Source organism: Copadichromis virginalis, linkage group LG12 (genome assembly GCF_057382275.1).
Source record: "Copadichromis virginalis isolate Kocher_CV1m ecotype Utaka linkage group LG12, C_Virginalis_male_GT1.1, whole genome shotgun sequence".
In the NCBI taxonomy this organism is placed as follows: Eukaryota; Metazoa; Chordata; class Actinopteri; order Cichliformes; family Cichlidae; genus Copadichromis; species Copadichromis virginalis.
The window spans coordinates 39297164-39312040 of record NC_140629.1 but is presented as its reverse complement, the minus strand read 5'-3'; the positions used below and the strand labels follow the sequence as shown (position 1 = coordinate 39312040).

Here is a 14877-nt window from a genome sequence, read left to right as displayed (position 1 = left end):
TTATTATTATTATTATTATTATTATTATTATTATTATTATTATTATTATTATTATTAATATTATTATTATTATGATGATGATTATGCTTCATTTTCATGTACTGGGATGTCAATGACCCCCACGCTGCCGCAGCAGCTTCTGTGCGTGGCCCCCAAGTCCTATGTTTTCTTTCCCGATCCCCTGACGGACCCATTAGAATCGCTCTGGGGCACTCTCCGACCCCAAATGATCGTTCTGTTTTTTTCATTTTCATTCACCTGTCTCTACTGAGGGTGGGGTACTTTGGGACCCCCGGGGTCTGGGGCTGCCCCGAAGGGGAGCACAAGGGTTAAGGGACGTGACAAATCGTCAGTATTTTACGTGTCGGGAGTGAGAACGGGCTGTGGGACTTGTAAATGACAAGGACCTGGTTTAATTTTGATTTTTCACTGGAGTACATGGATTTGGTTACATATATTGAGAAATTAATTTGCTATGACCTTGAAACAGAAAACCCAAAAAAATAACAATAATTATCTTATATCTTTTTTATTAATTAATTTTATTAATCACTTCTCGTTACCCCATGTATACTACACGATGCATGACGCACGATGAAGGCGAAATTCGGGCCGATCACCAAAACGGTTGCACGACTGAAAAATCAGCTCAAAAATCACAGTGTATGCCCAGCATTACAGATCCTGATCCGTCGGCGCGTGCGCGCTCTGTGTTTACGTCATTGTGCAGAATCTGTGTACCTGCTCTCATTCACTGTTTCAGCTGTTTGGTGGTTGTTGAAATTTATGAGGTTCAACCTGAGATTCTGGGCAAAATAGATTTATATTTAAAAATCAATTCAGGATTTTAATGAATTGATTTTGATCGGAAAATGGATCAACAAAACCACCCCTAACATGGAGCAACTGCATTTCTGCTTCCTCATATTATGTGGGTGTTCCACAGATGTGCAACTTGCTGCAGCTCTTCCTGTTAAATATTTAATATTTATCTTATATCAGTACAAAAACACATTTCTTTTGGCTCAACATGTCACCCAAGAGCACCGTATCAGTCAGAACAATAGAGTTTATCAAAAATACCCAACAACAAGAATAACAGTGGTAGATGCATAATATTGGGGAAAATTATTAATTATTTAACGTGAATTGTTTTAGTCAGCCTGATTTTATGTTTCTGGCCAATGAAATATGATTTTTTTTTCCTATTCTGAACACAATGATAATAAGCCTGGTTTACAAGCATGATGGCTGTTAAAGCCAACTTTTTATCCTCTCTCTGTCTGTCTTTCTCTCAACCCCATATCAAGATATTTCGGTAAATGTCTCACAGTACTCTGCGTGACAACATAACCTGCCTGAATGCAGTTCAGGTGGTGTAGTTTATATCCATGGACCCTGCCGTGCCCCTCCAGTTGATCAATAAGAAATCCTGCCACCTCAGTCGGATCGGACTCTTTCTCCTGTACAGTCCCATGCGTTTTAGGTTTCTTCTATGTGTCTGCATGCTTATCACAGTACTGTCCAAGCTGGTCAATAACAGCAAGATCTCCCCATGCCTCAGTCCAAGCACGAAATAGAACTTAATGAATTCAGATAAACCAGCCATTTTCTCAGACTCTGATCTGCACTGTCACCCACTTCACTATGTTTTAAGGCAAACAAATATATTGTGTTTGAAAAATAAAAGATATGCTATAACGTAAAAACTTTATTGTTCAAACAATGTGATTATCACATTCTAACAATATAATTTTTATGTTGTTCAAACGTGAAAAATATATTGTTAGAACAAGTTTTCATGTTATAATGTGATATACCTCTATTTTTCCTTTTGCTTGGGTGGCAGCTCTATGCTTCTGTAACCTGATCCAACAGAACTGAAGAACAACATTTTAGCCCTTTTAGGTTATTTATAAAGAAAGTCTGCCATATATCCATATATGTTCCCAACTTTCCAGTAATCAGACTACACATGATACATTAATAGAAGGACATTTTATTTTTATAAAACATTCTTACGTAATGACCAGCAACTTTTTTATATTCACTCTGAATTTCTATATGGGAACTATGGCACTGCACGTGTATAGTATCCACCAATAAAATCAGAGTAAAACTGTTCATAAGTCAATAAAAGTCAATAAAACATTTCCTACCCCTTAAATAATTGTATCAAACTTTATATAAACACAGCGCTCAAATAAATGCTTACAAAGACACATTAGAAAATAATGTAGTAACATCATATAAGTTTTTTAAACCCTCAATATCCATAATTATTATGTGCATGTATTTTGATATTTACCAATTTTATATCTAAATGTATGTTATCTTATTGTTTACAAAGTAAATTTTTCACAACTATTTTTCTTCTTATTTAAATTAATAAAACTTGCAAAGAACAGATCAGAAATTATTATTATGTTTTTAATCCTGCCATAAAATGTTTGTGGCTCATATAATACAAATCATACACTTAATATTTCAAATACATCATCTGTAGACTGTTCAGTATTTCCAGGTTTGCAGTGGAAATCATTAACAGACAATAATTTGGTGAATTACTTTGAATTACTTTTACTTTCAAACAGAGAAGATTAATGTCCTTTTATGAGAGCACCACCTGCTGGGCACAATAGTAAAAACACTCAGTGTAAAAATATGGCTCTAATAATAAACACTAATGTTGGTGTCTTGCTGACACTGCTGCCTTTCCAGAGTCTAAAAATTAAAAATGACAGATTTCAGCAGCGATTTTGCATTTTGCTGCTTTGTTAATTGAAAAAACAAACAAACAAAAGTGGTGCTCTCTCTATCACTCGCTCTCTGGTCTGAGGCAACTGTAGGTCCTTTGTGATGTTCCATGTTTTATTTTATGTTCACTTTCAAACACTGGTATGAAACTCATGTGTTCTTCTCTGTTTTACTGCTGCACTGTTTAAAGTCATCAGGCTATGATGCATTTATGTTTTTGTTTATATTTGTTAATTTTTTCTTCATGCTTTTTCTGCATTTCCTCCAATTCTTTCTTCAGTCTTTCTTCTTTGTCACTGGAGACCTTGTGCAAATGAGAATACTCATGTTTGTGTTTCTCATGCCTTTGCATCAACATCTTATACGTTTCCTTCAGATCCCTTATCTCATCATTATATTTCTCTATCAGAGATTCAAAGTCCCTGGTGTATTTCTCTTTGAAGTCATTGAGCTCTTCAGCTTGATTTCTGGCCTCGTCTTCATGTTTCTGCTTCATTTGTTTCATTTTTTTCTTGTTGTCATTCTCTAATTCTCTTCTTTTTCTTTCCTCCTGTTCTATTCTGACACTGTCATCTTTTATTCTTCTGTGATAATCTTCTTTTTCCTTTTCATATTTTTCTGTCAGCTTTTTAATTTTCACTTCTTCTGCTTCTCGTCTCTGTTTACTTTCTTGATACTTATTGTCCCACCAGTCTTTCCTTTCCATCTCCCAGGCCTCTCTCTCTCTTCTCATTTCTTCTCTGTTTTGCTCCAGCTCTCTGATGAGCTCTTCCTTTGATTCAGATTCTATTTGCTTCTCCAAAGTTTCCAGTTTTAGTTTCCATTGTTGTCGTTGAGTTTCTTCCTGTTCTTTCCTCTTTCTGTTTTCATCTTCTCTGATTTTCCGTTCTCTCTCTCTCTCTTCTCGCTCCTGGTTAATGCGTTCCTCCATCTGCTTGAGTTTTTTCAAGCTCTGCTCTTTCTCAGACTCAAATTTAGAGATCTGTTCTTCCATTTGTCTTTTTACTTTTTGCATTTCTCCTTCATGTTTCCTTTTAAGCACCTCCCTCTCTCTCATCATGTCTTCATCCTTCTGTTTCAGCAGCCTCTCCATCTCCTTCTGTATCGCTGCCTCAGCCTCTTGGAACATCTCAGTGGTGTAGTATCCGCCATAATTGTCTTTCAACATGGCTTCAATTTTGATCAGCAGCTCTGTCACTTGTCTACGGTTTTTTGGATCTTTGTTGTTGAAGACGTGGTATCTGCCTCCACAGTCTTTAATCAGAGTTTTTACAAAATCAGAACAGTCTTCTTCTATGTAACGTTCAATGGATGTGTCTTCAAGCTCATCTCCTCTGGTGAAGGTAACAATGATGAAGTTTCCTGACTTCTTTCCAAAAATCTCTTTGATCTTTTTCACAGTTTCTTTCTCCTCCTCTGTAAATCGACCATTCTGCAGCACCAGTAAGAACACGTGAGGTCCAGGAGACAACATGCTGATACAGTTCAGAAGCTCTTGTCGAACTTCATAACTGGACAGAGTCGTGTCAAACAAGCCGGGGGTGTCGACCACAACAACAGGACATCCATCAATCTCTCCTGCTGCTTTCTGACATTCTCTGGTCACAGATTTCTGACTGACTTTAGATAAAAACACCTTTTTGCCCAAAATGGTGTTTCCAGTTGCACTTTTCCCATTGCCAGTTTTTCCGAGCAGCACCATCCTGATGGACTGTTCAGTTTGATGTGCATCATCAGATGAAGCCACACTGCTGTGTTTAACTTCCTGAAGTTCAGCTTTAAGTCTTGTTACCTTCTCCATTTGAGCTTTGGTGAACATTTCTTTTGTGAAGCACTTGGATCCTTTAGCTTTCATCTTATCCACTTCATGCAGAAGCTTTGCAATCATTCGCTTTTCTTCGATGTTGAGAACAACTAATTGTTCTCTATGAGTCTGACAGAGCTTCTGAATGTCCTTGTCTTGTCTTACAAAGTTTAAAACAGCTGGATTTGTAGGATCTGACTTGACAGTGAACAGAATCATGGTGAAGTCAATGACTCGAGAGCTGAATGTGTTCTGGATGGTCTCTAACTCTCCCTTGTCTTCATCAGTGAGGGGAGCCACAGGTAGGACCAGGATGAAGGCATGGACACCCTCAGGATCACAGAGGGAGATACACCTGAGTGATTCCTCCATCACTGCCTCCTGAGGTTTTCCATACAAGGCAGGCAGCTCCACCAGGGAAACCCAACGTCCACACACCTCTCCCTGATGTTTAACACACTCTGATGAGTTGGAGGCTGAATGAAGCTCAGTCTGACCTAAAATGGCCTTGGCTGCTGACGTCTTCCCTGCTCCTCTCCTCCCACACAGAACCAGGTTTAAAGATGGTTTGATGAGTTCAGATTTTATTCTTCTTATCCCTTCAGGTGGTTTGATGTGTTCAGACTTTGGTCTGATGGTCTCTTCAGTTTGTTTGACGTATTGGGACTGAGATCTTCTTATCCCTTCAGGTGGTTTGATGTGTTCAGACTTTGGTCTGATGGTCTCTTCAGTTTGTTTGACGTATTGGGACTGAGATCTTCTTATCCCTTCAGGTGGTTTGATGTGTTCAGACTTTGGTCTGATGGTCTCTTCAGTTTGTTTGACGTATTGGGACTGAGATCTTCTTATCCCTTCAGGTGGTTTGATGTGTTCAGACTTTGGTCTGATGGTCTCTTCAGTTTGTTTGACGTATTGGGACTGAGATCTTCTTATCCCTTCAGGTGGTTTGATGTGTTCAGACTTTGGTCTGATGGTCTCTTCAGTTTGTTTGACGTATTGGGACTGAGATCTTCTTATCCCTTCAGGTGGTTTGATGTGTTCAGACTTTGGTCTGATGGTCTCTTCAGTTTGTTTGACGTATTGGGACTGAGATCTTCTTATCCCTTCAGGTGGTTTGATGTCTTCAGACTTTGGTCTGATGGTCTCTTCGGTGACTGTGAGGAATTTTCCTTTGTTCTCATGCACGATGTTCTCAATCTTCTCCATCAACTGTCTGTGATCATTTTCAAACATGTTGTAGTGTCTACCTTCACAATCTCTAAGTAGAGAATTAACTGGAACTCCCATCTCCTCCTCATCTGTGATGATGACCATTGAGTGTTTAAAGGCATCTCCATTAAACACACTCAGGGTCAAACTGAGAGTTTTTCTGCTGTGCGTAGTGAAATCAGAAGGTTTCACCATCAGCAGCAGAACGTTTGGTCCAGGAGGACAGAGACTCACACAGCTCTTCATCTCTTCTCTCGCTGCTTTCAGAGACGGACTTAAGAAGTCGGGAGTTTTCACTACTGTTAAAGGTTTTCCTCTCCACTCTCCATCGAAAACTTCTCTGTCTGGAGAAAATCCTGAAAAATCATAATTTGTCTTCACAATAAAGTTACAGAGTTCTGTCTTCTTTGCTGAGTTTCCTCCAAACAGCAAAATGCAGAGTCTACGTCCTGTAAAGGAGCAAAGATACAAACAGGAAATTACTCTCAGACAGTCTGACTGATCCTAAAAGCCTTTTGGTCTTTCTTCACTTTTTCCATCTTCAGTAAATGCTGCTTCATGTTCTTGGTGGATCGTTCCTTCTGAGCACTTTAGAAAGTGTCTTTATGTTAAAATATCTACAGATAGAGTTTGGGGGTTTTTACTTACCAACAGGCTGAGGATAATTCAAAGTAATAGGAGCTTTTTTTCTTTGTTCAGCGCTGGTGTGCTGACAGGTCACATGTGTTCCATTGTTCATTTCTACAATGCGTTCCATGTTTTCTAGTAACTCCCGAATGTTGAGGTTTTCAAGCTGCAGTGACTTGTTATTACATCTTTGCATCATTTCCTGTATAGCAGCATAATAGATTAACACATACCCTAAACCCAGACGCCTGGGTGGTGATATCAGAACCAGTGAATGATCAAAGGACTGATCACTGAAGAAGTTCAGGACTCTGCAGAGTCTCGTTTTTTGATGCTCATTGAAGTCTTCAGGCTGTAGAACCAGCAGGAACACATGAGGTCCAGGATCAGAGAGCCTCACACAGTTTTTCACATGTTCCTTTATTTTGTCCTCTGAGATGTTTGGATGAAGCAGATCTGGAGTGTTGATGAGAACCACTTCTTTCCCTTGACTGTGTCCACTGACTCTCACACATCGGTCCAGTTCTTCCTCAGGGTTGAACTTCTTCTCTCCCAGTATAAAGTTCCCCACTGAGCTCCTCTCAGACCAGCTGTTCCCCAGCAGGACAGCTCTGAGCTCAGACACTGAAACGACAGCAAACACAAACACTGAACAAAGAATCTTTCAAAGTTAATACAAGCAGAAACAACATTATATCATAGGTTTCAATTAATCTAATTTTAATCATTTTCCACTTGTAACCACTGAGTTGTAATTATTGAAAAATGTGCAAAAATTGTCATTTTGTTTAAATATGTGTTATTTCTTTCTCGTATTTGGACCATTACTGAGCCATAAATATATATTCACATGTGAGAATACTACATAAAGTTTGAGAGTTGACCTCTGTTAAAAGCTCAGTTTTACATCCACAGAATCTGAAGACCAATTTTTTTTCTTGCTTGGCACAATTTTATTTCTATAATCTCTTTTGAGCATCATTACCACAGGATACATCACAGTTTCAATAAATTGCACCAACTTCATGTCTGTGGCATAGAGCTACATGAACACTGGTGTCCTGAATGTTTGATCTGTTAACATGAAGTTAAGGACACATTTGATTTGCTGTAACCTCTCCCAGAAATGACCCCCAAAAGTTTACATAAAATAGTTTTCTTCACTTTTCTATACATTATATTAGCTTTAAATGTAAAGAGAGAAAGCAGGATCCGTGCACTAAGAGGTTTTCATGATTCCAAACAAGGTTCACACTTCCTGCTATAGTTTGTCTTCACCTGCTCCTGTCTAATGTCTTCCACCTTAAATTGCCCAGTTAAAGTTTGCATTAAACATAATCTTTTCTTTAAAAACTCACTGCTGGGTGGCACAAAATTAAAGCTCTTCCTGCGACGTCTGGGAAAAGTGTCTTGTGGTCCTGCAAAGATAAAGAAATACATAACTCTCCAAGGTCTTCTACTACTACTATTATTAGTAGTAGTTTATGCACTGATACGTGTTATCCTGCAATGACTACATCAGATGGAACAAAGCACTTTTAATGTCAACGACTGACTGTATGAACAGATCACATTAATTCTGGGAAAGATTATTAAACATGACTTTTAATTTTCAGAAAATACATTCTGACATTCTCACTACCTAACTTATAGCCAAAGTATTCACTCACTGTCTCTGTACTGTTTCACTAGCTTAGCCGACTCGTTAGCACCATGGCTACTTCACCTGTCCCTCCTGCACTTTCCTGCTCATTATGTCAGATGTTTAGTTACTCCTCGGCCTCCTTTAGCAATAATGATATCTGTAACAAATGTAGCATATTTGCAGCTCTGGAGGCCAGGATTACTGAATTGGAGACTCGGCTTCGCACCCTTCATTCACCCGTAGCTAGCCAGGCCCCTGTAGCTGGTGCAGCCGAAGATAGCGTAGGCCCCGCTAGCTGTTCCCCGGCAGACCCCAAGCAGCTGGGGAAAGAGGGCGGCTGGGTCACGGTGAGGAGGAAGCATAGTCCAAAACAGAAGCCCCAGGTACACCACCAACCTGTTCGTGTGTCTAACCGTTTTCCCCACTCTGCGACACACCCGCCGGGGGTCAAACTCTGATAATTGGTGATTCTGTTCTCAGACATGTGAAGCTAGAGACACCAGCAACCATAGTCAATTGTCTTCCAGGGGCCAGAGCAGGCGACATTGAAGGAAATTTAAAACTGCTGGCTTAGAGTAAATGTAAATTCAGTAAAGTCATAATTCACGTCGGCAGTAATGACATCCGGTTACGCCAATCGGAGGTCACTAAAATCAATATTGAATCGGTGTGCAACTTTGCTAAAACAATGTCGGACTCTGTAGTTTTCTCTGGTCCCCTCCCCAATCAGACCAGGAGTGACATGTTTAGCCGCATGTTCTCCTTAAATTGCTGGCTGTCTGAGTGGTGTCCCAGAAACGGTGTGGGCTTCATAGATAATTGGCAAACCTTCTGGAGGAAACCTGGTCTTGTTAGGAGAGACGGCATCCATCCCACTTTGGATGGAGCAGCTCTCATTTCTAGAAATATGGACACATTTATTAAACCCCCCAAAATATGACTATCCAGAGTTGGGACCAGGAAGCAGAGTTGCAGTCTTAATAATATTAATAATAATGGATTGGATTTATATAGCGCTTTTCAAGGCACCCAAAGCGCTTTACAATGCCACTATTCATTCAATTCAATTCAATTTTATTTATATAGCGCCAAATCACAACAAAAGTCACCTCAAGGCGCTTCATAGATACAGACAAAAACCCAACAATCATATGACCCCCTATGAGCAAGCACTTTGGCGACAGTGGGAAGGAAAAACTCCCTTTTAACAGGAAGAAACCTCCGGCAGAACCAGGCTCAGGGAGAGGCGGGGCCATCTGCTGCGACCGGTTGGGGTGAGAGAAGGAAGACAGGATAAAGAGATTCACTCTCGCATTCACACACTGGTGGAGGCAGCTACGGTATTACACGCCTCTCTGCAGCTTCCCTCCTCCTGCTACCCCCCCCCCCCCCAAAAAAAAAACCATCTCCACAGAGACTGTGTCAGCTTCCAAACAGACAAAAAAAAAACTAAAAAGAAGCAGCAAACAACTTAAACATAAAAAAAAAATAAAAAACAAATCACAAAGAAAGAACAATACAGTATCCACATCTGAACCAAAGAGTAAAACAGTGAAATGTGGATTATTAAATATTAGGTCTCTCTCCTCCAAGTCTCTGTTAGTACATGACTTAATAATTGGTCAACAAATTGATTTACTCTGCCTTACAGAAACCTGGTTGCAGCAGGATGATTATGTTAGTTTAAATGAATCAACACCCCCGAGTCATTCTAACTACCAGAAACCTCGAAGCACAGGCCGAGGGGGAGGTGTGGCAGCAATTTTTCACACCAGCCTGTTAATCAACCAAAGACCCAGACAGACTTTTAATTCATTTGAAAGCCTGATGCTTAGCCTCGTCCACCCCAGCTGTAAAACTCAGAAACCAGTCTTACTTGTTATCATCTATCGTCCACCTGGGCCTTACACAGAGTTTCTGTCTGATTTCTCAGACTTTATATCTAATTTAGTTCTGAGCTCAGATAAAAGAATTATTGTGGGTGATTTTAACATCCATGTAGATGCTAAGAATGACAGCCTCAACATGGCATTTAATCTGTTATTAGACTCAATTGGTTTCTCTCAAAATGTAAAAGAACCCACCCACCACTTTAATCACACTCTAGATCTTGTTTTAACATCGGGCATAGAAACTGAACATTTAACAGTGTTTCCTGAAAACCCTCTCCTGTCTGATCATTTCCTGATAACATTTACATTTACAATAATTGATTACACAGCAGTGGAGAGTAGACTTTATCACAGTAGATGTCTTTCTGAAAGCGCTGTAACTAAGTTTAAGAATATAATCCACCCACTGTTATTGTCAAACTCTTTAAGTTTGTGCAGCTTCCCCGCTTGAAAGGGATTGATGCATCTACCACAGGTGTGGTAGATACAACTGGATTTCACTCAATGACCAAGCAGATCTTTTGTTTTTCTTTTTCTTTAATCTTCTTTTCAGCCATAGGTGAAAAACCGGCTGCCTCCCTGGCTTTGTAGATACTTCAGTTCCACACAATATCCATGTTGGCGACAACTTACTGAAAGAATAATGCTGGGCTTTTCCCGTAAGTGACAACTTCCTGTAGCTCCCCAGTTTGCCTTCTTTTTCCTTCCCGACAGAAACCCAGACACAAGATTAGTTCCGCCCTCCAGTCTGTCACTTTTACTTTTTTGCCTCAGGGCTCTCCACCTCCTACTCGGTTTGACTTGACAGTTATCATCTTCAATGCCCTGTACCAACACAGAGCAGAGCAGCTATCTGAGCGCTACTCCAACAGAGGTTGATCTTGTTAATAATTTCACCTCCTCACTACGTACGACTCTGGATACTGTAGCTCCTGTGAAAACTCAGGTCTCTAATCAGAAGTACCTGATTCCGTGGTATAATTCTCAAACACGTAGCCTAAAGCAGATGACTCGTAAGCTGGAGAGGAAATGGCGTGTCACAAATTTAGAGGATCATCATTTAGCCTGGAGAAATAGTTTGCTGCTTTATAAGAAAGCCCTCCGCAAAGCCAGACAATCTCACTATTCATCACTGATTGAAGAAAATAAGAACAACCCCAGGTTTCTCTTCAGCACTGTAGCACGGCTGACAAAAAGTCAGAGCTCTTTTGAGCCAACAATCCCTTTAACGTTAACTAGTAATGACTTCATGAACTTCTTCACAAATAAAATTTTTATCATTAGAGAAAAAATTACCAGTAATCATCCCACAGATGTAATATTATCTACAGCTACTCTTAGTACCATTGATGTTAAGTTAGACTCTTTTTCTCCAATTGATCTTTCTGAGTTAGCTTCAATAATTACTTCCTCCAAGCCATCAACGTGTCTTTTAGACCCCATTCCTACAAAACTGCTCAAAGAAGTCCTGCCATTAATTAATTCTTCGATCTTAAATATGATCAACCTATCTCTAATAATCGGCTATGTATCACAGGCCTTCAAGCTGGCTGTAGTTAAACCTTTACTCAAAAAGCATCTCTAGACCCAGCAGTCTTAGCTAATTATAGGCCAATCTCCAACCTTCCTTTCATATCAAAAATCCTTGAAAGAGTAGTTGTCAAACAGCTAACAGATCATCTGCAGAGGCTTATTTGAAGAGTTTCAGTCAGGTTTCAGAGCTCAGCACAGCACAGAAACAGCTTTAGTGAAGGTTACAAATTATCTTCTTATGGCCTCTGACAGTGGACTCATCTCTGTGCTTGTCCTGCTAGACCTCAGTGCAGCGTTCGATACTGTCGACCATAATATCCTATTAGAGCGATTAGAACATACTGTAGGTATTACAGGTACTGTGCTGCAGTGGTTTGTATCATATCTATCTAATAGACTCCAGTTTGTGCATGTAAATGGAGAGTCCTCTTCACACACTGAGGTTAATTATGGAGTTCCACAGGGTTCAGTGCTAGGACCAATTCTGTTTACATTATACATGCTTCCCTTAGGCAGCATCATTAGAAGACATAGCATACATTTTCACTGCTATGCTGATGACACCCAGCTCTATCTGTCCATGAAGCTGTAGAGGTGCTTGTAGAGGGAGGTAACTCACAGATACTTTGTCACACTTACATGCAGTAAGACTCACCAAATGCTGCTGCCATGCTGTCATTCAGCTGCAGAACTCACTGACTGTGGAGTTAAAAAGAAAAAACAACAATGACAGAGAAAACTGTTTGTTTTTCATGTTTGAACCTCTGACATCGAAGGAGTTTTGCACAGACGGTGCTGGATACAGACACTTGGATGGTTTTATGTAAATATTCACAACAAAGCGAACAAAAACTTGTCTTCAGAAGCACGACTGCCTGTAAAACATGGCAGAAAGTCCCTTTCAGACTGTTGTTCACTTTAAGGTGAATGAAAGTACTCTCAATGAATCATATTTGGTTCTTCCAAATGAACTCAACTTATTTGAGTCAAGAATAAAGATGTAATCTATTCATGAAGCCAGATAACACACACCAATTAGTTAAACTGCAGGATTGTCTTAAAGACATAAAGACCTGGATGGCCGCTAACTTTCTGCTTCTTAATTCAGATCAAACTGAGGTTATTGTACTCGGCCCTGAAAATCTTAGAAATATGGTATCTAAGCAGATTCTTACTCTGGATTAGAGCTGGGCGATATAAGATTTTTTCATATCACGATATGCTTTTTTCATTTCAGGCGATAACGATATGTATCACAATAAAAGCCAAATAACTATATTTGTAAGATTTAAATGTGCCGTTGCTCACAAGTAAAATGTGAAATAATCAGCAGCTTGTTTTGATTTAAATATTTATTTCCCATAATAAATTCAACAGGGCAGATGTACTTAAAATGAGGCTTCAGTTTAGGCAAAATAAAGGCAAATATTGCAAACTACACAAAAGGTAGCCGCTAAAGCATTTAAGTTTCAAAATAGAACAAACAAAATAGAATACTAAATTATCAATTCCACTTAAAAACAAAATATTAATTCTAAAAATAAATCTTAGTTTATTTTACAGAAGAAGAGACAAAATTGACTAATTTATTTAATATTGCTTTGGAAGCGCTGTCTGAGATGTTTATGTCCAAGGACTTGGTAACGAGGATCCATTACCATAATTAGCTGCTTGAATCCTTTATTGTCGACCGTGTTTATTGGTAGCATGTCTTTAGCAAGACAGTAAGCTATGGCATTCATTATGTTGCTATGTCTCTTAGGTTTTTTGTCACATGGTAAGACGCTGGAGAAAGCCGACTCAATTGACTGTTGCTGCTTCGCAGGGATCCCCTGGTTGTTTTCGACGACGAATTAGCGCTTTCAGTCAGAGTGAGCGTGCTCTAGTGGGTGGCACTGCTTCAGGTGATAAAAAAGGTTTGTTGTATTTCCAGACTTTGTGGGAACATACTTTTGGCACAATTTACAGTGCGCATTACTCTGTTTTTTGTCAGACTTCAAATAGCCGAAATACCTTCACACTACGGAACTTCTCTGGCCTTTCCTTTCGACAATCTCTCTGGCATTGGAACCGTCATCTGTGTTCTCTTCGGTAACCTTCGGTCACGCTCTCGGTTGATTTTTCTCTAGTTAGCACACTCATTTCCTCCATTACCCGGCGGCACGGCGGCTGGCTGCTTCCCAAACAAATACACTTGCGGCTTGGCACTTGAGCTGTACGTAACAAGTTACGTGACGTGACGCTGCGGCTGTGATTGGTTCGGCTCTGCGCTACTTAATTTGTATTGGCTATTCTTTTTTTTTTTTAATAAGAGAGGAAGAGAGAGAGCGGTGAGGTCTATCGCAATAGTTTCATTTTTCTATTGAGAAAAAGTTATTTCGCAATACATATTATTATCGTTCTATCGCCCAGCTCTACTCTGGATGGCCTCCAGTAACGCTGTGAGGAATCTTGGAGTCATTTTTGACCCATGTGTAACAACTGAAAATAAAATAAAATAAATAATAACAACAAAAGGTCGATCAAATGGACCAATAAGGCAAGGCCGTGATGATCCACTTGGTAAAATAAATCCATTGGGTATCCTTGTTGGCCTTCAGACAACAATTCTGACGGCTAAAGAACCAAATGGGACAGGCAAAAAAAACCCCACTGTGAAGGGGCGGGTCTAGCAAAGTTTTGCCAGGGGGCCAGGTAGGGCATTAACAGGGAAAGGGGGGCACAAAGAAATACTTTCTTATTCTCATTTAAAATGTCTCGCTTTTATTAAATAATTATCTGAAGCTTACAACCAAAGTTTTTTGTTTGTTTGTTTGTTCTTCCGCTTGTCCCGTTTGGCTCTTTCGCCATCAGAATTATTGTCTAAAGGCAAAGAAAGATGCCCAACAGATTTACTTTACCAAATGGACCATCCCAGCCTTGCCATATTGGTCTGTTTGATTCACCTTTGCTTTTATTGTTTATTTTATTTTATTTTCACTTGCTAAACATGGGACAGACATGACTGGGGGAAAAGAAAGGGGAGAAAGAAAGAGAGGTAGAGAAAGAAAAACAGCGGGGAAGAGGAACGGGAATAAAGGGCAAAAAACAAAAACAAACATATAAACAAACATAACAAACAAAAAATACATATATCAATCACCTGGAGAAAGAAAAAAGAGAAAGCAAGCAAAAAAAAACCAAAAAAAACGAGAGCAATATAATAAACAACATCATTGCGATGATCTATGCGAATATAACAGTAAATACTAAATATTAAACATTATTGTGCAGCACATAAGATCAACAGAACACAGTGTGCTTTGAGGTAGGAGCCAAAAAGGGTGTAGTTTGTGGGTGTGATCACCCATGTGTACACCTGTGAGCATGGACGCGCTTGTTTTTTTAAAAGGTTCCTTCATGTAATGATC

General features: G+C 39.6%; 1 protein-coding gene across 1 annotated transcript in view; it reads right to left on the bottom strand.

Annotated features, from left to right (window-relative positions):
• Positions 1-1978: 1978 nt before the first annotated feature.
• Positions 1979-14877, bottom strand: part of LOC146697644 (uncharacterized) — a 20049-nt gene continuing 7150 nt past the window's right edge. The window contains exons 2-5 of the mRNA XM_085476475.1: positions 12123-12162; positions 7756-7815; positions 6419-7021; positions 1979-6219 (exon numbers count right to left, since the gene is read on the bottom strand). Of these exons, the coding sequence (XP_085332601.1) occupies positions 2951-6219; positions 6419-7021; positions 7756-7815; positions 12123-12138 (3948 nt within the window). The 5' untranslated portion in view covers positions 12139-12162 and the 3' untranslated portion in view covers positions 1979-2950. The remainder of the gene's footprint in view (positions 6220-6418; positions 7022-7755; positions 7816-12122; positions 12163-14877) is intronic.